We start from the raw sequence: 20,961 nt of genomic DNA, 5'->3' as shown, positions 1-20,961 counted from the left end.
TATGTTTTCTTGACAATTGGTTTTGGCTGCTGATGATACTTGGGCTGCGCGACATGTGCCCAAGGCTTTGCCTGCTGATGCTCTATCTCTAAGGTCCATTTCCTGGCCTGCCCAAGAATATACCACGCACACTTCAATCTTCTCCAGACAGCTGTTTATTTCCTCCTTAAATGCTACCAACACATTTCAAATTGCCATAATATTCCCTTCTGTTATGAGCTGCGAAAATCTTTTCTCATTAATTCCAGCATGATATATGGTCAACTTGTCTTCAGCACTTTCCTGAATGGGCTTCTCCTTGACCGTTGCAGCACCATGGTCGCCGGCGAGTTGAGTGCCACCCTGTAAATTTTGCGAGATGGCCAGAGTTGGAATCCTTTGCTCAGCCTCCATCCCTTACTCGTCACTGCTTCCGCGTAAGACACCTTTCCATTGACTCCTTGCGATTCTGTTACTATGTTCCCCATCTTTGCCTCCGGAGCCTTACTCGCATGCGTTCCTTCTGAGCGTTGTTTTTCATGATGCTGTGTCAGCCGTAATAATTGCATTCGACATTCCTTCCTGCCCATTCCTTCATCTCCCTCCGGTATGATAACGAAGCTTTTTCTTCCACTCCCACCATATTCTGAGAGCTCCATGAAATTCCCATAGTTATTCCTTCGCCTTTGTAACACATGCATGGTGTTACCGAACCGGAAGGTCCTCCAATTCACCTTGGTCTTATTGTTGTGAGACAGGTAATCCCAAGACATTAAGAACCAGAATACTGTCGGCCATGCCATGATCACCGACTGAGAAACACCCTTACTTTTTTCCGCCAAGCGAACACCCCCTCTCACTTCTGACCTGAATTCAAAAGACTTCTTTTCTACGTAAAAAGACCCTAGATTCCCCATTCTTCTTACCAAACTACTACTGCCTGCCACTAGATGGGCGGGGGAGCCACCTCTTACCTTCAAACAAAGACACAATGTTGAGGGCCAATGCCACAGTTATACATCTGGGTAGAATTGATACAGTCAAAGATGGTTCTAGCCCAACAAGGCATCCAACAAGAGTAGTTGAATACAATGAGAATATTGTTGAGAGAATGATTGATGTGAAAATCTCGGCTGCATGGCTTTGAACGAGCTGAAAGTGTGTAGAGAAACTGTAATACCCCACTCTAATGATACACAATATTGTCTGCTTTTGGCTCCCCCAAGCCAAACTTCCTAGGAGGTCACCCATTTTGGTACTACTATCACAGAAGCATGCTTAACTACGGAGTTTTGATGGGATCATTAGCATCACGGCTTTAAAACGTGTTGTTGTTATTAAGGGTGTAAGTATACATGAAGTATATTCCAATCTCCATACCCAGGCGATATGGGACGCCACAATCACCCTCTCTTAGGACCCAGCGTCCCCACTGGCGACCCTCATGGGATTAGCCCATTCTTGGCGTTTTAGTGAGTGTCGGCTAGCGACCTTCATGGGCTTGTGCACGCTTCCCCCATCTCAGGCTGGGTAATGGCTTTGAAACCATTTGTAATACCCCACCGTAATGACACACAATATTGTTCGCTTTTGGCTTTCCCAAACCAAACTTCTCAGGAGGTTACCCATCTTTGTACTACTCTTGCGGAAGTATGCTTAACTGCGGAGTTCTGATGGGATCATGGCCATCACGGCTTTAAAACGCGTTGTTGTCATTAAGGGTGTAAGTATACATTTAAGTACATCCCCATCTCCATACCCAGGAGATGTGGGACGCCACCGAAACATCGTTACCTTAATCACTTTCGGAAGACTTTTTTCCCTCTTAGTTTGCTCTCAAGGCATAGGCAATAAGAATAGGATCTAGAATTTGCCTACCTCGGATGAATGCATTTTGTGACTTAGAAATAATCTTCTTCAACACCATTTAAAGCCTGTTCACTAGAGTCTTGGCAATAATCTTGTAAATGCTACCCACTAGATTGATAGGGGGAAAATCTGGTAACATTGAAATTACCCCCAATGCATCAAGCGAAGTTCACCAACTGAGTAAACTAGCCAACTCATTCGAAAGGATCTCTCTATCCCAATCGGAATTAGGGCCATTGAAACCCGTAAAAGTCCACGTGAAATGATCTTCAACATTTCTAAAGGTAACCAAAGAGAATCCCCCCACATAGTCGTCTATCTTCTTCACCACCCTCATATCCCACATAATCAGAAAGCCACTTGAGGCCTTATGGAGTCTAGACAACACCAATCCGTATGATGGCAACCATACAAACTACGCATAACATTACGAGACATGACTTAAAGCTTGGTTTCTTGGAAACAAACAATATCAACGTTCCACTCTCTAAGTAAGTTCCTCACCCTCATTCAACCCTCTCACATTATAGGATAATGTTTTAGGCTTCATTAAAAAATAAAAAGAAAATAAAACTTGATAAAACACGGGGATCGTATTCTACCCCCAACCACCAATTAAAACGAAAGATAATGCAAACACAATAATCATGTATAGTGGAAATTAAAACATCGCAACCACAACACCAAAACTTGTTGACAAAGTGGAAAACCCTTTGAACCAATCAAAGGGAAAAACCACTCCGGACACCCAAACCCGAGAAATCACTATTCGAAGATTCAAATTACAAACAAATAGAAAATACTCACAAACCCTTGTGAATCTCTAGACTCTATAAGAACAACAAGCTCACTTGTTTCCTAGCTGACCATCTTCATGGAGCGCATTTCCTTACCGACCCCATTAGTAGACTTCTTCACGGTTGTAGAACAAGCACAGTTGTAGATTGTGAAACAACGATCAACACATTAAAAGGAAGAATAGCCCGAAGCTTTCACCACGTCCTCTCTTGGAAACCAACTTACGAGAACTCACTACTTGGAGGACAACCTTTGAGACTATCGAGAAAAATACCCAAAAAGTTTGCTTTCAACAGTAACAGGAAAAAGACTTTATAAGGAAGAATTTTTACTTGTCACGTCTTAATAGGACTCATGTCCTGTTAAGACGTGATGAACAAAATATACAGATCTGAGATTTGAAAATGTTTAAGGCTTAACGGGTAAAGAGTCTCGTTATGGCATGAAGAGTAAAATCATCTCAGCCTCGTCACGAGTCCTTCCTGACAAGCCATCTGATGGGAGAACTGGGAGCTCATTCTTTAGTCACGTTATGTGTCCCGTCTTGACGATTCATCTGATGAGAAACTAGGAAGCACGTTCTTCAGTCACGTCATGTACCTGTCCTGATGAGGTATCTGATGAGAAAACAGTGAGTACATCTCAAGGTGATGTCACAAGCTCGTTATGACTTGCCATCTAACGAGAAAACAGTGAGCACATATCCAGGTGCCATCATGAGCTCGTCATGGCTCGCCTTCTGACAAGAAAATAGTGAGCACTCCTTAAGATGCTGTCACGACCCATCATGACACCCATCTGACGGAAAAACAGAAAGCAACCAAAAAGCTCCTAATCTTGCACCCTTAACCTATGGTTTTCAACAACAAATTTAAACAAAGGTTATTTGCATTGGATACAACCAAATTAAAATCTAACTAAATTGATAATAAATAGATATAAATTATGAAATAGGCACTTCCTACTAAACTCCTATATATATATATATATATATATATATATATATATATATAGGGAGTGGGCGTGGGCTGGTGGAGCTTGTGGATGAAGGGGTAGTTAATATGAAAATAATGAGAGATCTTCTGGAATCTTTCAAAGTCAAGATGGAATGATATGTGCAGAAATATGGACTAGATTACGTGGATGAAGGAAGCTCGCGTGAGAATATTATTAGTGGGAAGGGTGGGGTTACAAGCCTAATGGGCCCAGAAAAGAAGAATGATAAAAAACAGGAGGGATCTAGTGACAGTGGGCCTGCTTATAATCAGCCCATCAAATTCTACAAAGCAACTTATTATAGAAGGAAGCCCAGGAAAGGGGTAAGCTGGCGGGTGAAGCAGCAGGTACGACTCGTCCAGCCGGAGCCGGAGAAGTCAACGGTGACTTGCTGGAGCAGTCCTTTAGCAACTCTGTTAGGTGCATCAAGGGTAATGGGGCCAGACAAAGCCGCACAAGCAGTGGGAATGGACGACAGCCAAGCTCCGATGAAAACAGTACTTATGGTAGGAGGATCAGAGGTGACTAGGGTGACAGATATAGGCGGGGTTGGCGAAAAAGGGGTTGGAACAGAGACAAAATGCCGCACAGACCGGAGAAGGAGCTCTGACTGGACCGGCGATGTTTGACTGTGGACACAAGTGGAGCAACAATGTCGAAGTAGCGACGAGCAGATTCGCTGGAGTTGTCCGCCGGCGTTGGATCAAGACCTGGGGGGGAGGGGCACATGGAGAGGCTTCGGAGCAGGTCGCTGGAGAAGGTTTGTAGTCCAATTGAACCTGACGAAGCTGTGGGGGATGCTGGTGACGTGCGACAGCCCGCTAGGATGGTGCAGACCTCGCCGATAGCTTTCTGTGAGGGGGCAGGATCGCCTTCTGATGATGGGTTAGGTCTAGGTATGGTTGAAAACGAGGGGAATTTGGTTATGGGTAGTTTTGATGATGGGGAAGGTGGTTTGGAGGAGACAATACCAGAAAAGGATACCAATAGCTGGGTTATTGATAGGTGTATAGATTTTTATCCCAAAGTTGGACCGACTTGTGAGGGGGAAAATGATAAAATGGAGACTTTACTCAATGATATTGAAGATTCTCAAAAACAACCAGTTATTGAAGTGGTGGGTACGTCCTCTAGTATCCCTGTTTCCAGAGTACCTAGGGAGTTGAAGAAATTAGACTGTTATGTCAATTATGAAAAGGCCGGTCGGAAATCCAGCAGGGTAAAGGAAGAGGGAGGGGTTGACATGTTGGTCTATGAAGCCAAAAATAATTGTGTAGAATGTGAGAGGGTTGAATGCCCTCAAGAAAAGATTGAGGATTCGGGGTCTTTTAAAAGAATGGAAAGCAGAAATTGTGTGTTTGATCGAAACAAAGATGGAGGTTATTTCCCGGGAGGTGGTACGTAGTAGATGGGGAGGCCAACATGTGGGCTGGATGTATAAGGCGTATGATGGGGCGTCGGGGGGCATGTTGTTGATGTGGGATAGGAGGATGGTTGAAAAAAGGAGTGTATTGGGCGTTACACAATGGCCTGTTCTTTTCAGAATGTGGAGGACCATTTTGAATGGGCATTTGGGGGGGGTGTATGGACCGAATGATGACGTGGAGAGAAGGATCCTTTGGGAGGAGTTGGCTGGTTTGATGAATGTGTGGGAGGTACCATGGTGTATTGGGGGGGATTTTAATATAGTTCGATTTCCTAGTGAGAGGTCTAGTGCTTTGAACTTTTCTACAAGCATGATGGAATTTTCGGATTTTATATCCAAACAAGGTTTGGTGGATATTCCATTGGCGGGGGGGCCTGTATACATGGTCCAATAATCAAGAAAATGAAACTTGGTCAAGAATTGATTGATTCTTATTCTCACCAGATTGGGAGGATCACTATCCGGCGGTGTCACAAAGAAGGCTTCAATGTCTACTTTTAGATCACTTTCCTTTATTGCTGGATTGTGGGGAATCTAGTGGAGGTCGTAAGTATTTTAAATTTGAGAATATGTGGTTAAAGTTTGAAGGTTTTGTTGACAAGGTTAAATCTTGGTGGGATTCGTATATGTTTGAAGGCTTACCTAGTTTTGTTTTGGTTAATAAGCTGGAATCCCTTAAACTGGATTTGAAAAAATGGAACAAGGAGGTTTTTGGTGACATTGGGAGGAAAAAAAAGGAGTTGTTGGAAGGGATCCAGGAGCTGGATGTTATGGCTGAAACTAGAGGTTTAGGGGAGGAAGAAAAGATTCAATTGGCTGATATGTCGAAGGAATTGGAGAATACTTTACTGTATGAGGAAATACATTGGCGGCAAAAGTCGAGAGAGTTGTGGCTAAAGGAGGGGGATAGTAACACTCGGTTTTTTCATAAGGTGGCTAATTCCCATCGAATGTATAATCGTGTGGAAGCTCTAAGTATCAATGGGGATGTGTCCTATAATCCTATAGAGGTAAAAGAACATATTGTGTAGTTCTATCAAAACTTATATTCTGAGCGAAGTTCTTGGCGACCTAAAATGGATAATCAATTTTTTTAGTCCATTGTTGAGGAGGAGAAAAATTGGTTAGAAAGAGACTTTGAGGAGCAGGAGGCTTGGGAGGTGGTAAAAGGGTTGGAGGGTGACAAGGCACCGGGACCGGATGGTTTCACCATGGCATTCTTCCAATCTTGTTGGGCTGTGGTGAAACATGATGTTATGGCGGTTTTTTCTGAATTCCATCGAAGACGTCAGTTGGTGAAGAGTATGAATGTAACGTTTGTGTCCTTGGTTCCAAAGAAGGCCGTTGCGATAGAGGTGAGGTGGGAGGGGTGTATAAAATTTTATCAAAGGTCTTGGCCAATAGAATGAAAACTGTTTTGGGAAAAATCATCTCTAACTCTCAAAATGCTTTTATTGGGGGGTGACAAATTTTAGATTCTGTGCTCATAGCTAATGAATGCTTGGATGGTCGGATGAGGTCAGGGGTGCCTGGTGTTATTTGTAAATTGGACTTGGAAAAGGCTTATGACCATGTTAAGTGGGACTTTTTGTTGTACTTACTAAAAAGATGTGGGTTTGGAGAAAGATGGAGGGGATGGATAGAGTGATGTATTTCGACGGTTAGATTCTCCATTTTGGTAAATGGAACGCCAAAGGGTTTCTTTAAGAGCTCACGGGGGATTCGGCAAGGGGATCCGATGTCGCTGTTACTATTTGTATTGGTTATGGAGGCATTGAGCAGGATGGTGAATGCGACAATAGAGCAAGGTTTATTGTCAGGTTTCTCGGTGGGGGAAAGGGCCTTTTCAGATTTTGTAGTTTCTCATTCTTTATTTGCTGATGATACTTTGATTTTCTGTGAAGCATCTCCTGAGTAAATCCAGTATGTACGCCTTATTCTCTTGTGCTTTGAGGCATTTTCGGGGCTGAGAGTTAATCTTGGTAAATCAGAACTTGTTGCTATAGGGGAGGTGGACAACATTGGGGTTTTGGCTAATATTCTTGGGTGTAATGTTGCTGCCATGCCTATGAAGTATTTGGGTTTGCCACTAGGGGCGAAGCACATGGATACATCTATGTGGAATGGTGTACTTGAACAGATGGAGCGTCGTATGGCAGGATGGAAGAAAGTGTATTTATCAAAGGGAGGTCACTTAACTCTTATAAAGAGTACGTTGTCTAATCTCCCAACTTATTTTTTATCGTTGTTTCTTGTTCCTATGAGTGTGGTCAAAAGGATTGAGAAACTTCAAAGAGATTTCCTGTGGGGAGGAATGGGAGATGAACAAAAATTGCATCTTGTGAATTGGAACCAAGTATGCTGTCCCCTACGGGCCGGCGGTCTTGGCATTCGGAATATACGTAAATTTAATCAGGCTCTCTTGGGGAAATGGTTATGGAGATATGCGACAGGGAGTGAGGCGCTTTGGTACAAAATAATAAAAGCCAAGTATGAAAATCAGGATGGAGGGTGGTGTTCGAAGGAGGTGTCGGGTTCTTATGGTGTGGGTTTGTGGAAGCATATAAGAAGAGGTTGGGATACTTTTGCAAAAGGTGTGCGGTTTGAGGTGGGAATGGGGTCGAAAGTTCGTTTTTGGCATGATATTTGGTGTGATGATCAACCATTGAAGCATGCTTTCCCTTTCTTGTTTGGTATTGCTAGGTACAAGGACGCATGGAGGATAATTTTAGTTGGAGGAATGGGAGGGTTGAGTGGAATGTCCTTTTTGTGCGCTCTGCCCAAGATTGGGAAATGGATGGGGTCTCATCTTTCTTTGAATTGCTGTACTCTTGTAAGGTTTCTTATAGTAATGCGGACCGTATTCAATGGTCCTTATCTAAAAAGGGTATGTTTGAGGTGAAATCGTTCTATAAGGCCTTGTCCATTCCAGATTGTAGGGAGTTCCCATGGAAGAGTATTTGGCGCTCTAAAGTGCCTTCGAGAGTGGCATTTTTTGGGTGGACAACGGCTCTCGGTAAAATTTTGACACATGACAATTTGCGAAAGCGGAGAATTGTGGTAGTGGAATGATGTTGTATGTGTAAGAAGAATGGGGAGTCTGTAGATCATTTGTTGATTCATTGTGAAGTGGCTACTCGGTTATGGAACTATGTTTTTACTTTGTTCGGTATTGAGTGGGTCATGCCGCAACGGTTCATTGATTTGTTGTCTTGCTGGAATCAGGTGGGGGGTAGGGATATCTCTAAAGTCATTTGGAGGATGGTCCCTTTATGTATCACGTGGTGTGTTTGGCTGGAGAGGACTACTCGAACGTTTGAGGATAAGGAGTGTTCGGTGGATGGGATGAGGAAGAATATGATCTCTATGCTACACTTGTGGGTGTTGGTTCATCATCGTAGTGTGGTCCCGACCTTGGATGAGTTCTTGAATATGTGTTGTTTGTATATTCCGTAGAGGTTTCTACTGTATATATCTTTTGCATTAGAGTGGCGCCCCTCTGCGCTTTTTCAATAATATTCTAATTACTTATCAAAAAATATATATATTTTGTGGGGAGAGAACAAGTTTGTAAAAGATGGGATTATGTTTTTATTGTTCATACAGGGGAAGTAAACATTATCTTCTATGCATGAGGGGATTAGGAGCTGTACTATGTTCAACTTTGTTTAGATGTGCTCGTGGACCTTTATGTTCCTGTTGGGTACTTGTGTGATGCGGCCTTCGTTGAACTCTGTACCTTTGGATTTGGAATTTTCCTCTTTTGTTGTATGCTATAATCAGTGTGTTTGCCCCATTATTGTGCTTTTTCCACTTGGTGCAATAGTTAGGACCCTGTTCTTTGCTAGATCACAATATATTTTTTTTACTCTTTCTTCTTGGGGAGAAGTATTTTCTAATGTAGCTTGTTCCAGTTATCCAAAAAATTTAAGCTGATGGGAAATGATTAATTTAATCATTTAACTATTATTTTAACATTCCTCTTTACGTGTGAGTCAAAACTTTCCATTAATAAGTGGGATCCTACATGTGGAACGTTTTAAATTTTAATGAGGGTAGAGTAGAGTAAAGGTTCAAACTTAGAATCGTTGTTTTATTATTGGTTATTACTAATTTGCTGGCAACAAAGGAGGTCAAAGCTGTATACTGAGGACTACAGTAATGGATAATTTTAATCGATCTGGGTTGAAAGGAAGTTGAGTTTAAATCAGATCAAATATCTTGTTGCCCAACAATGTTTAGTCCCTTGTTTTCTGATGAATTGGTGGTGGCAATATTTGAAGCAACATATGAGTTTTAGGTATTCTTTCTTCTACTCATGCATGAGTTTATGGTTGAGTTTCAAGCATTGGCAATAGAAGGAAGACAACCGTTGTTATTGTTTGTTCTATGCACATTTAGGACAATGTGAAATATTGAATTCAATGGTTGTGTTATTGAATTCAATGGTCGTGTTAAATGGGTTTGAGAGCAATAGTTAGTGATCGGTATTGTTTTTGTGAGCGATGGTTCTCCCTGCGTTTCCCTCTCTCTTTCCCCCATCGGCGTGGGTGAGCGTGTTTCGTCTTAGCACTATAGTTTGTTTTTATCGCTGTTCTGCTTGCTGGCTAGTATTTGCCATGATATTCAGTGATGGGTTTCTTGAGGTGGTGGTCTCCACGATCCTTCTCAATCTATTAGTAAGGACTTTAGCAATAATCTTATAAACTCCACTCACAAGACTAATAAGCTGAAAGTCCTTAAGATCAAGAGCCCTAGATTTTTTCGAATTGAGAGCGATGAACGTGGTATTAAGGCCTTTTCCAAACTTACTACTAGTGTGAAAGTCATGGAACACCCCCATAATGTCTGTCTTGATCATGCAATAGCAAGCTTCGAAGAAATCCATTGAAAAACCATCAACTCAAGGACCTGACTCTCCTCAAACATATACTCTATTTAAGAGGCCTCCTTCGCATATGTACAGTCGAAAGCAAGCCATCCAACTTGGGCCGCCAGCTAAACTATTTTGAAATTAGATTCTCATAGAACTGCACAATTTGTTCCTTGATAACTCGTTGATCAGAAGAAATTGAGCCATTTACTGACAAAATAAGTTCCCTGATAACAGGTTTATTAGAAAAAATTGAGCCATTTCTTGACAACTATTCAATGGAGTTGTTTCTCCTATTCGAGTTTGCGCCCCAGATGAAAACATTTCGTGCATTTATCACCCTTTTCTAGCCATAGAGCCCTTGACGTTTGTCTCCAAAGTTAACTCCTCCAATGAAGTAGCTTTTTCCAATTCACTAATAACCAAGATTTTTCTCAATTGGAGCTCATTTTCTTTAGTGCTGTCCAAAGCTTGTGGGGATGTCAACATGTGGATTGGTGTTGCTGAGGTTCTGGAGCGGCCTCTGGTCGAATCTTGCTTATGTGAGATAGGAGGTTTGTGAAGAAGATTGAATAGTGTGGGGGAGTTTTCTATTGCATGCTACTTTAGAAATGTAGAAGATGGTTTTTTTTTAGGCTGTTGTAGGGGTTTATGGGCTTAATTCTAAAAGTGATAGAAGGCTTTTATGGGAGGATTTGGTTGGCTTGATTAGTTGGTAGAATATGTCATGGTGCATTGAGGGCGATTTCAATGTCGCCCCTTTTTCTAGTGAAAGATTGGGTGAAGCTCGTTCTTGTCTTGTTATGATGGAGTTTTCTGATTTTATTTTTGAGCAGGGTGACAAGGTTTTTTCCCTCATAGGGGTCTTTTACATGGTCTAATATTTTTGAGAAGGCTTTTATGGGAGAATTTTTCCCACAAGGATTTTTCCCTTATAGGGGGTCTCTTGGTCAAGAATTGATACGTTTCATGTTTCTATGGAGAGGGAAGCTAAGTATCTCAATTTATTTCAGAAAAGGTTGCTTAGATTGTGCTAAGATTATTTCCCCATTCTCCTTGATTGTGGTGGTACTTAGGGGGGCAAAAGATCTTTTAAGTTTGAGAATGTGGTTAAAAAGCTGAAGGCTTTGTGGATAGGATGAAGCAATGGTGGTTGTCTTATCACTTTCAAAGCTCTTCTAGCTCCATTTTGGCTTGGAAACTTAAGGCTTTGAAAACTGATTGAAAAATCTAGAATGAGCAGATGTTTAATAATGTGGAGTTCCATAAAAAAGCTCTCTTGAAGTTGTGTCCTTGATGGGTTGGAGGAAGAGAGAGCTTTAGTTGCTGGTTTGACCCGCTGAGGTGCACCTACAAGCCTACAGTCAATGCCACCAAAATTCACAATGGTTTGCCCAGGAATAAGGGTGACCAACTCACTCACCTCATTGGGGGGGAAGGAAGAACAATGTTCTTTGACTGTGATATTGAAGGAACCAATCTGGACTGAAGGGTGCCGACTGGCACCAACACTTCGTCTTCTGACCCTGGGAGTCTATAAAGCTCAGCCTGCTACCAAGTTAGGAACGAGGATGTCCGACGAGTCCACCGAGAACCACAAGGCTTAGTGGTGGAGATACTCTCAAGACTCACCACAATCAGGGCTTCACCCGAAACGAACGCCTCCTCTACCCGTTTCTTTATAGCCTACTTACAAATGGGCTTCAAATGAAGCTCACGTTTCGAGACATGGAGGGGTTGTTTATTTTTCTTCATAACTGCGACTTGGGCTTTTTCCTTCGAGATTTGACTTATTAACTTGAGATGGCTCTTTGAAACCTCCTACTGAAAAACATATAGGTCCTCAATAAGACACTAGAGCCTGGTCCACCTCTTTTATTTTCTTCAACTAAGATCTCCAATTTCAAAGCTTCTTGCAGTTAACCACCACATCACTCCTTACCTTCTTGTCACCAGCTACTGCATGAAAACGTGAACTAGTTGAACCTCGAGCAACAATCTTATGACCTAGAAGAATAGTGACAGAGGTCCTTGCAGGGTTCTCCTTGGATGACCAAGAGGTACAAAGGGATTAGGTACTCGCTCTACCTTCACCGACTCTGAAGGTAGCCCCTCCAGTTGCCTCATCCTACACACCATGTCCTAAAACGATCTTCTGCCACCTCCTAATGCCAACTCTTTGCCCATAGAAGACGAGGAAAAACCTCCCACATCAATTGACAGAGAGCCATTGGATGTTGGATGCGAAAGCAAGGCGTGATTCCTTGTGCCAACAGAGGAACGATCTTTTGCCACCTCCTAATGCCAAATCTTTGCAATCTGCATCTTTTCCCTTCTCGCCTCTCTCGGATTACGATGAGGCCTTTACGACCACTCACTGCATACTTCGCCTCCTCCAGATTTTGGCTAGACCTTTTTGTCCTTTTGCTCCATCCTAGTTGCTGTTGTTAATCACATTGAGAAAATTGAGCGAGGTTTTTTGTGGGGCAGGTAGGTGATGAGTTCCATCTAGTCAATTGGTCCAAGATTTGTAGGAACATGATTTTGTTTAATGGAGCTCTCTTTGGGAAATGACTTTGGCATTATGGCACAGAGAGGGATGGAAGCTTGTGGAGATTGGTGGTGGAAGCTAAATATGAGAGCATGTGGGGATGGTGGTGCTCCAATGCGGTGTACAGGTCCTTTGAAGTGGGGGTGTGGAAAAACATTAGCAGGGGATGGGGAGATTTTTTTGGATTTGTAAGATATGAGGTGGGAGATGGGCTTAAGATTCGGTTTGACATCACGTTTGGTGTGGAGATTAGAGCGTGAAGAAAGCTCTCTTGGCATTGTAAAATATTACTCGTTTTAAGCACATCCTCTTTTTCACACCCAGGTTATGTGGGATGCCACAATAGAATTGTGCATTTTAATTTTCCGCCTCTTTGGGGTAGAGTGGGTAATAATGCCCAATAGGGTGGTGGATACTGGCTAGTTGGAATGGCTAGTTTGGTAGTCACCGTAATTTGGAAGCTTCGAGGATGGCTCCCCATTGTGTGATGTATTTGGAGAGTGCAATTCTTGCACTTTTGAAGATTGTGACAGAATGATAGTGAAGTTAAAAGATGTATTGTTCAAGACTCTTTATGGGTGGATGCTTGCTATCAATAGTTTAGCTTCACTAACTTTGCAGAATTTCTGCATTTATGTTCCTTATCTTCGCCCTAGTGGGTGTTTCTCTTGTATGCTCTGTGTTTTTGGGTTGCACCCCTTTGTGCTTTTAATAAGATTGAATTATTTATCAAAAAAGGAAGAGTTTCAGGTAGCTTAACAGAAATAACTTACTATTCCCTCTGTCCCAAAGTGAAAGTTCCAGGGGGTGGATGTCGACTTTCTAAAACTGAGAGTTCTTACTTTTTTTTTTTAATTGCATATATTACCTTTACCTTTTCTAATGAAGCAAAACACAATTCTAATTAGAAATCTTGTCACTTCTGACATAAATTAAATGATATTTGACGATGATCACTTTATTTTCACCCTTTTTTTATTATTAATAATTGTGCTATTTCAAATGAACAAGTATAAATTGTTACTGATAGTTTAAATTTAAGAGGAATGTATAATAATAAAAAACAACAAGGCTGGGTTGCAAATAATTTTTGGAGTAAGTCTACTAGTGAAGCCAGAATATTACCTGATTCGTGTGAAGGGGGTGCTTTATATGGGTCCGAAGTTTACCCAACATAAGTAAGTACACGAAGTGGCCCTACCTTGGACGGGTTCCTCGTTATAAAATAAAAATAAAAAGCAACAAGGCTAGGAGCATCGAGTTACACGTAAGCAACAAGGTCAAGGCATATAACCAGAATCCATAAAGCCTAAATGAGAAAGCACATTAACAAATTTGGAAAAGCCACTTCAAAGGAATAGAGAATTAACTTCAAAATTGGGCATTATTATTTCTTTATAATTCTTCTAGTTCTCTCTTATCATAACAAACACATGTTTACACTACCTAAGTCATTTTGATGCTATGCATGTCTTATTTTTTAAGATTCAACTTTTATATAAATCAAATAAAATATGTCGGAAAAAAGGAAAAAAGAATGAATGAACAAGATGTATTCCTAGGCTACTGCATTGTCTATTAGATAGATGAATTTGTTGTAGATAATGTTATATGTATACGCTTATTTCTTGCAGCGACTGTCTCTTTGTGTGTAACTCGATTACGACATAATTGAATTTGATTCTTTGAATTTTGCCGGATTCTTAAGTTTTAATTGTAATGAGATAAATTTGAAATTTGGTAGATTTGCTCTGAATTAAATTGAGATAGTCCATTATGCCACACTTTTAAAGTAATAACTGCCTCCCAACAGACTGATTGCCAAGCCCGACCCACTAAATCAGTCATCATTAGAGGCTGCTCCTAGGCCTGAGTGCCAATAGTGGTTAAAGGCTTCTGCCAGACTTCGTAGTTCGGTTGCATTGTTCAATCCCCATGGCTTGCTATGACTGTTCTGGTTTTTTTTTTTTTTTTTTTTTTTTTTTTTTTTTGTCGTTTTTCTCTTTTCAGATTATGTAGCTTAAATTAAAATGTCAAGTGTATTTTCCTGAAGTGATCGGCCTTCGTTTTTGTTTAATGTTCTTGTGCTCATATCATGTTAGCTCCCATCAACTATTGAGTGATTATACTTATATTAGAACAGTTGTGATTTTATCTTTGTTGCAGTGTGTCTTTTGTAGTTCATTGTCATAAACTTCTCTTAGGTGCATGATGACTTTAGATCTAACCACTGGTTTATGCTTGGAACCTTTATAATGAGGAACATAATTTTGATTTTTTTTTTTTTTAACGAATTTTATTTGCGTCATTTATTTGTGGAGCTGTATATTCCTTTTTGATGTCAATATATTTTCCATCTATCTCTTTACAGCTTTTACTTTGCTATGGTGTCACCGGCTCAAAAGGAATCCTACCAGACAAACATGTTATGCTTTCAGCAAAATGTCGGGTATGATCAAAGTAATATTACAATTTCTTTTAGAATAAGTCTGTTTGGTCATATTTAAAAGGTACTAGTATATGTTAATTTCTGCTTACAATTCATAGAGTTCTCTTAATGATATAGGCATTGGCTGAACTTCTTCCTTCACTAAAGCAAGGTGGGCATCGTGTTCTGATTTTTAGCCAGTGGACGTCAATGCTTGATATCTTGGAATGGACTTTGGATGTGATTGGGGTTACATATAGACGACTTGATGGAAGGTACTGCTCACTAATTTGACATTTACAGTTTCTCCTCTGATTATGGTCTAGCATGTGGCATATCTACATTTAATAAACTTAATGATGTCTTCTTTTTTTTTTTTTGAAAACTTAATGATGTCTAAATTGCATCATTTGGTGATGGCTTTTATGGCAAATATCCCTTGTTGTAAAAGGCGGTACGACTGTCATTATCAATTCCTTGCACTTTATAGACTAAATAGTATTATTGTTTTGGATTATCGTAGGGCATATTACTTGTAAAATATCCATTCTTGACTTTCCAGAAAGATATAAACTGCCCTTGATCAAGTACATTTATATTTCTTAATCTGGCCTTTTTTCCCTGAAAGTTTTCATGAGCAGGCTGCTACAGCACCTGAAGGAACCTTGGTTTATGAGTTTGTTTTATCTTGTTCAGGCATTTCTTGAAGTATCTGAAAGAGCAGCTGTTAACTCTCTCTCTCTCCCTCCCTTAGCAATGCATATTGACTACACTGCATCACTTTCTGAAGTGTCCTTGATTCACTTTTGAATGCCGTTATTGATGGCTTGCAACTACAGTTTCTTAAGAATTAGAAAATGGAAGCATGAGAGAGATTTAAAAGTTATGCTTTTAATGGTGAAGGAACTTCATAAGACATTGATAAGTTTCAGTAAAATGGGGGATGGAATGGGCTCTCAGTACTTGGCATAGATCAGGTAGTTTCAGGTCTGATTAGGAAAGATTTAGAGAATCTTTCTACATGTGTTTGGTGCGCTTAGGTTGAGAGAATTATTGGATCTAGGGTTTAGAATTTTTAGAAGAAAGGCTTAAGGTCCAAGAATTAATTAGGGTTTTGAAGTGAAGGGAAAATAAGGGCAAAGAACTGTTTCTTGAAGCAAACAGGTTGCTGTAAAATTTTGGACAGCAGTTGTCATTGGGAATTTATGGCTGTTTTTGAAAATTTATTTGGTAGCTATTTGGTGGGGAAAATATTCTGGGTTCTAGCGTTTTGATATATATGAAGAACTTCTTGATATGGGAGTATAAAGGACAGTAAAAATTGTAATTTCAACATCAATAAATAAGTGCAAAGGTCCTAGTGCACATGGTGTATATAAGAGAAACCCTAATCTAAAGAAAAAGAACACAAATTTGAAAACTCTGCAAAACTAGAAATAAGCAAGCTATGATGTGCAGAGATTCAAATATAAAAGTATTGAACATAATCTTCCGCAGCTCTATCTCCAAAATCTCCACATCTTCAATGAAGCATTCCTCTTTTGCCAAAGACATCACATTACACACAACGGGGCCAACCTCCATGCTTCCAACACTGTACCATGCCCAATCTGTGCTCCCCAGCTATCCAACAAGTTGATCACCCACCCATCTAGGCCACCATACAACCCTGTTTTGGAAGCGGCCCACCACAACTTGTCTTCCCTTTCCCATCTCATTTTCACTAAATACAAAATCCTGAAGAATGAGGCTAAGGCATTCATTCACCTTCCAGTAATGAGCCACTCTAGCAAGAGTCATGTTCCACTGAATGGTAGCTCTAGAAAATTTCATGTGAGCCGCACCCGAAGTATCCTTTGCGCAAGCGATACCAAATAAATCTGGAAAGGCATCCTTAAGTCCTATATCCCCACACTAAAGATCATGCTAGAATTTAACCTTGGAGCTGTCTACTTCAAATTTGGTGTGACGACAAAACTTCTCTGAAGCCCTCCTAATATTCTTCCATAGACTCACCCTGTGCGCCCCAACAAGCTCACTAGAACACCACCCTCCCCATGAGCTTCCATATTTAGAGTCCACCATTACTCTCCTCGAAGCCTTTCTCTCAAGCCCATGGCGCCAAAGCCATTTATCTTAGATAGCATGATTGAACTTCAGTAAGTTCCTAATCTCCAACCCTCCCTCAGAGATGGGTATACAAACCTTGGGGCAACTCAACTCACCAGGTGATATTTGAACTATTCACCTAAACCCATCCCATAAGAAATCACGTTGGAGCTTCTCAATATGGTTTGTAACATGTAGTGTGAGGAAAGAGGGACATGAAGTACAGAGGTAAGTTAGATAGGGTGCTCTTGATAAGGGGAATCTTACCACCTGTAGACAAATATAACATTTTCCAACTAGTCAACCGACGTTTTATTTTCTCAAGAATACCATCTCATATATGTTTGGCCTTATAGGAAGCCCCCAACGGAAGACCAAGAAAAGGCAGGGATATAACCTGACAACCCAGAATCCTAGCCAGCCCACCCACATTATCAACATTTCCCATCGGAACTAATTCTGACTTGGCTAAGTTTATCTTCAAACCCGACATTGCTTCAAAACATAAGAATAAGCTCTGTAAATTGCGAAGATGATTTGGGTTGGCCCCACGAAAAAGCAAGGTGTCATCAAGAAGCAGAAGAAGAGAGATATCAACCCCTATCCCCACAAAGAAGCCAGATAACAATCCTCTAATCATCCTACCCAACGCCTCCATCACTATGACTAATAGCAAAGGAGATAGATGGTGCCCTTGCGTCAAGTCCCGAGAGCTACTAAACAACCATGTGAGAGAGCCATTCTCCAAAACCAAGAAACACACCGAGGAAATACAATGAGCTATCTATGAGCACCACTTTCCCCCAAATCAACACTTTCTCCGTTTGTATAGTAGGAATTGGCTCCAAGGTTGGAGCGTCTTTGAGCAGGGGCATTACGGGCATTTTCGGAAAACAAATAGTGCAGCATAAGAAAAGTCTTGGAATGATGGAGGCACATTCATTGACTGGATATCATGTGGTTAAAGATGGAGGTTGTTTTTATGAAGCCTGTTTTGGAAGTACCCTTAAATTTGCAATCGTTGAAGAATATTTTGTTGCTTCTCCTTCTAGTTAGGTATTTTCTCTTGTATACTTCCTTTAATGGTAATCATGCATGTGGTCCCATGGTAGTAATCGATGCGTTCACTCTCGACTACAACTTGGAGAGGGTGGAATCTACTTAAGGATTTCATTAATCATTTGTTGGAGAGCTTGATTAGCTTGCCTCTAAGGCAACAAGTTCAGATTGTACATAAACACTATTAGTGTTTCTTTGACGTCATGGAGCCATCACATAAACCTTTTAACTTTTGGTCAAACACTACAACGAGAAAATTTGCACTAATTCCAATTTGATGTAGGTCAAGACCTGTGGAGAATGTTTAAAACCCAAAGGATTCAACCTAAGAAAAGGCTATTCCTGGGATGCCACTCATCCAGGGGTAGTGGATGTCACTCAATGCTACTAATCACGGATGCCACTCAACGCGACCAGGCCACATGCTTGATTGTTTGGAAGAATCACTCAACTCCAAAAGCAAGAACACTTGCTAATAATTTTGTGAATCAAAATCACTCTATTGAGTTTCTGTCATTTCTCATTGATATTTATAGTTAGTACAATGCATGAGTAGTTCAAACTTGCATCAAATGATAGTCAACTTCCAACAAACACAACTTAATGAGTACACGGTCCAGCACAACTGAATGATTAGACAACTTCCAATACAAAAACAACTTACTAAGCTACAGCTACCAACAAGACTCCATAAATAACGTTGACTATATAATGACTAGTTACTAGCCACCTGGATACTTAAATTAAATGACACTTCTAGTTCACATGGCTGCCATATCAACTAGGGTTATGCTCCTGTATTGTTTTGAATTAGATGCTAACCTCCCTTGAAATGAAGAAGATGATACGTTGGGTCACTCTCAAGGTAGTATTGAATTAACAGTGTGTTTTGGTGATTGGATTGTATCAAGTGCATCAAATTATTGGTTGATTATGATTTGAATGTATGTAATTGATATGGTGAATTGAGTGGTATATGATTTAGTATTTGAATTATTTGTTGTGATTAATGAAGCTCTTAGAATGACAGTACACAGGTGACAGAGCGACAGACAATAGTGGACACATTCAATAACGATGCATGTATATTTGCTTGCTTGCTCTCCACCAGAGCTGGAGGGCAGGGTTTGAACTTGACTGGAGCTGATACTGTCGTCATCCATGACATGGATTTCAACCCACAGATTGACCGCCAGGCTGAAGATCGCTGTCATCGCATTGGCCAAACAAAGCCTGTTACCATATACAGGTGCTTGCTTGAAGCTTTAATATTTGGTAAATGTGTTTTTTATTTGCTTGACTTGTTCTTGTATCTTTGCAGGCTGGTGACCAAGGGTACTGTTGATGAGAATGTTTATGAGATTGCAAAACGGAAGCTTGTCTTGGATGCTGCAGTCCTCGAGACTGGTTTGGAGATGGATAATGAGGGTGAAACGTCCGAAAAGACTATGGGAGAGATATTATCGGCGCTTTTGTTGGGTTAGGGCATTAATGTTGTTATTCTTCCGCAATTTCTTCCTATATTTTAGTCAAGCCTATTTAGACTACAGGGTTGTAAATAAGCACGAAGGTTAATGTGGCGGCTAACTTAGAAATGCTTGTTTTATGATTTATGAATTTTTAAGCTCAAAAAGTAGTTTGAGGAAGTAGTTCAATTTAGGTAGGAAAATATCCCAATTGGGAAAGTCACCAAAATTGGGAACACTTAGACACAGGTTTCTAGAAATCGTTTCTTTTGTAATAGTTTTGAAAACGTTTTTTGTTTTTTAAACAAAAATTACTTCTCAAAATCATTAATAAATAATTAAAAACATAAAACACTTTTCAAAATACAAAACACTTTTAAATGTGGACTTATTCAAAAAATGCTCGCTTCTATATAATAAATTAGAACACTTTGAAATCAAAACTACAAAACGTTTCTAAAAAACATTTATGCTTCTACATGTTATGTTGTCCTTTAAGAAGGAAAGAGGAATTTTAAAAATTAAAAGAATGATGATAATTATTGAATTTTAAAATGGTTAAATCTTAGAACTTTCTAAATTTGAAGAAGGAAGGATGATATTTTGATTTTTGAAATTGAGAAGAATGAATTATTTGGATTTTATAGATTTGAAAGAATGATAGAATTTCGATCCTTTTAAGAGGAGAGGTTGATGGAAGGGAGAAGTCTTGAAATCCAAGATGATGAATCGTTAAACACTCTTTTCACCGATGAAAACAGAGCGTACGTCGTTATCTCCACCCCTGGGGACCACCTACAGAGAGAGATAAACAAAGAAAACCCTTCATTCACCAAGATCACGAATTTCTTATTCACTTTTTCTTAAACGAATCATCCAAAAAGATTCTCCTAAAACATAAGCACTTGTTCATCCACTTTTCTCTTCGAAACAACGAATCATTTGCAAAGCTCTTTTAGCGTCCTTTTCGAAAGAGAAAGGTAATTTTTTATTTATTTATTTATGTATTTTTAATTTTTTACGAATATCTGACACTTTTATGCTCTAGGGCGTGAATTTATAAAGAAAAGTCGTGGGTTAATGAATGAGGGGCAAAACAAATCGTGTTTTCCCGTTTTGGAAGCAAAAAAAAGCCTGAAAGAAAGTTCCCGCTGGAAATTCCAGAGTTCTCCGCAACAATCCATAAGTCCAAACTTGATGAAAATTTGAAGGTTGACTGATTTCATAAAAAGGAAATAAAAATTGCGGATGGGGTTACTGTAGACTCAAGAAAACTTATCCTGGTTTCCGATTTATTTTTAGGGTTAAATACTCCAAACCCCCCTAGGGTTTTTCAACTTTATTTTTTCCCCCTTAGGGTGTCATTTTTATCACAGGAGATCCCTGTGGTTTTGATAAATGACCAAG

General features: G+C 40.2%; 1 protein-coding gene across 2 annotated transcripts in view; it reads left to right on the top strand.

The window, feature by feature from the left end:
• The window catches only part of ETL1 (SNF2 domain-containing protein / helicase domain-containing protein), a 31,202-nt gene extending 11,468 nt beyond the window's left edge, over positions 1–19,734 (top strand). Inside the window, exons 9-12 of one of the 2 annotated variants that reach the window (XM_059593666.2) lie at positions 14,864–14,941; positions 15,059–15,195; positions 19,119–19,337; positions 19,410–19,734. In XM_059593666.2, the coding sequence (XP_059449649.1) occupies positions 14,864–14,941; positions 15,059–15,195; positions 19,119–19,337; positions 19,410–19,572 (597 nt within the window). In that variant the 3' untranslated portion in view covers positions 19,573–19,734. Of the gene's footprint in view, positions 1–14,863; positions 14,942–15,058; positions 15,196–19,110; positions 19,338–19,409 lie in introns of those variants that run through there. The other variant, XM_059593675.2, reaches the window with a different exon arrangement.
• The last annotated feature ends 1,227 nt before the right edge of the window (positions 19,735–20,961 follow it).

Source organism: Corylus avellana, chromosome 2 (assembly GCF_965113065.1).
Source record: "Corylus avellana chromosome 2, dhCorAvel1.hap1.2, whole genome shotgun sequence".
Lineage (NCBI taxonomy): Eukaryota > Viridiplantae > Streptophyta > Magnoliopsida > Fagales > Betulaceae > Corylus > Corylus avellana.
Note: the sequence above shows the minus strand (reverse complement) of the source record. Positions and strands in the feature narration are given on the sequence as shown.